Source organism: Rhodnius prolixus, unplaced genomic scaffold, assembly GCF_049639745.1.
Source record: "Rhodnius prolixus isolate KJV_2025 unplaced genomic scaffold, Rpr scaffold_20, whole genome shotgun sequence".
NCBI lineage: Eukaryota > Metazoa > Arthropoda > Insecta > Hemiptera > Reduviidae > Rhodnius > Rhodnius prolixus.
The window spans coordinates 2,488,586-2,490,946 of NW_027411595.1; the positions used below are offsets into that span (position 1 = coordinate 2,488,586).

General features: G+C 33.4%; 1 protein-coding gene across 1 annotated transcript; it reads left to right on the forward strand.

Annotated features, from left to right (window-relative positions):
* Positions 1–1,083: 1,083 nt before the first annotated feature.
* On the forward strand, positions 1,084–1,691 carry LOC141451964 (uncharacterized). Its single transcript, XM_074123781.1, has 2 exons — positions 1,084–1,368; positions 1,452–1,691. The coding sequence occupies exons 1-2, from the start codon at positions 1,084–1,086 to the stop codon at positions 1,689–1,691; spliced, it is 525 nt and encodes a 174-aa protein (XP_073979882.1).
* Positions 1,692–2,361: the final 670 nt, after the last annotated feature.

The following is a 2,361-nucleotide window of genomic DNA, read 5'->3' on the forward strand; positions in this document are numbered from 1 at the left end:
CTTTACTGGGCTTCACTAAACATGAGGTGTTGGAAAAAATGATCACTCATAAATCAGACGAAATTGTACAGAATCATAGTGTCAATACAGTTGCAATTAACTGTAATATAGCATCCGGTTCATATAGAAACGGGAAACCAGGACATACTATATATGAATTTTCACCAATAGTTCCTCCAGGATTTAAGATCGTACAAGAACCTTCTTCAGTCATTTACTTTCCAGTTATCGGCGAAGAAATCAACAATATAACACTTGTTATAACGGATCAAAACCAGAACTTAGGGGATTTTAGCGGAGAGACAATTACCATCAGATTACATCTAAAGAAAATGGGTATTGATTTTCGAAAGTATAAAATGGATTACGCTGAAGTGAAATCAACTAGTATTCAACGGTCACCTTACCGAGTGTTAACGCCATCAAATAGTTACTTCCTACAAAGTATAGGACTTTTGATTAAACCAAAATGGAAGAAATACTAAATGTGGATAAAAAAGTGAGTTTTGAAGAGAGAATAACGGACTTTGAGTTTCACTCTCATCAGCCTTACAATCAATCATTGGACAATTCTGACGAAATTATAATTGCCGTACAACAGCAAGACATCTACACTGTTCCATCCAAGAGTTTTCTCTACATTCAAGGACAACTGGTCCAAGAAGGAGTAGCATCTATAGATCCAAGTGTATTGAGTTTAGTAAGAAATGGATTTTTGTTTTTGTTTGACGAAATCAAGTATCAGTTGAATGGTGTATTAATTGACCATGTTCGGAATCCTGGAACAGTTAGTACATTAAAAAGTTATGCATCTCTTAGCCCCGACCAGGCATTAGGATTGGAAATGAGTGGTTGGATGATGCCTGGTGAATATGTGAAATTAGTAAATGAAAAAGGCAATTTTGATGCTTGCATCCCCTAGGCATTGTAATGGGTTTCTTCGAAGATTACAATCAAATAATTCTACAAGGAAAACACGAATTAATTCTACATCGCAGTAGAACAGATAATGATTGTATAAGAGTTTTAGGGGATCATACCAATGTTAAGGCATCCATTAAATTGAAGTCTATACAGTGAAAAATGCCTTACGTTAATGTTTCTGACGAACAAAGGTTAACATTTTTAAATTTCGTCGACAAAGGAAAAACGGTTCACATGGCATTCCGTTCATGGGATTTAGTAGAATATCCTTCTCTACCTGTAACAAAGAAGCATACTTGGATAGTGAAAACTACAACAAATTTGGAAAAACCCCGATATGTCATAATTGCATTTCAAACAAACAAAAAGAATAATGTACAAAGTGATATGTCTCAGTTCAATCATTGTAATATATCAAATGTTAAATTGCATCTAAATTCTGAGGTTTATCATTATGATGATCTTAACATAGACTTCTCAAAGAATCACTTTTCAATTCTTTACTATATGTATCAAAATTTTCAAAGAGTTATTATGCGAAGGAAAATCAACCTATTTTAAGCAAAGTACAATTCAGGGATGAAGCTCCTATTATTGTAATAGACTGTTCTCGTCAGTCTGAGGCAATTAGATCATCTTCAGTTGACATTAGAATAGAATTGGAAGCATCAGAAACGTTTAAAGCTGATACAACAGCCTACGCTTTAATTCTACATGATGCTCTAGTTGAATATAATCCATTGACTGGTTTAGTTAGAAGAATTTAATTGGCGGGAGTGGGGGAAAGAATCACATAGTGCTATACAGTTCACCAATATGCATGCCTTCAATGTTATCAATGTTAACAATACGGCAAGTCTACTTTCATCGTATTGATTCTAATGTTTGGGGAGAGAAATCTTTCAGATCAGCTGTAAGTCCGGAATGACTTGCCTTTAACAAGTCTTCATCAAGAAGATAAGAGACGATTGTGTGTTTATTAGGGACAAGAGAGAGATTTTAAAAGATGTAATTGTCCATGTAAATTACACAGCAATCATGATCAAAATTGTATATTGCTTATGGTATTAAATAAATGTTTTTTTTTCTTATAAAAATGTTTTTTTTTTTTTTTTTTTTCTATCCTTAGATACAGTTCGTTTTTCTCCAATTTTTCAATCATTAACTGGTAAAAACTCTGCTGCTTCTTCATCATATACGCATACTAATCCACAGTGGTGGGGGAGGGATTTAATATATTTAGTAACAGATACTAGATAATATTTTTAGTTCACATCCACACATTGTGCGTGTAACTCCTCAATCATGTATTCGATTATTATTGATTTACAAGATTATCAAAAAAGGAAAATTTATAATAATGACGATACGTTTATTGCTCGTGAAATGGCCATGGCTGACACAAACCTCAACATCATTGGATGTTTGATGTTTAAA

Coding starts and splice junctions, on each gene's coding strand:
- LOC141451964 (XM_074123781.1), top strand. CDS start 1,084: ATGCCTTACGTTAATGTTTCTGACGAACAAAGGTTAACATTTTTAAAT. Junction 1,369..1,451: donor AATTGCATCTAAATTCTGAG/GTTTATCATTAT, acceptor AAATTTTCAAAG/AGTTATTATGCGAAGGAAAA.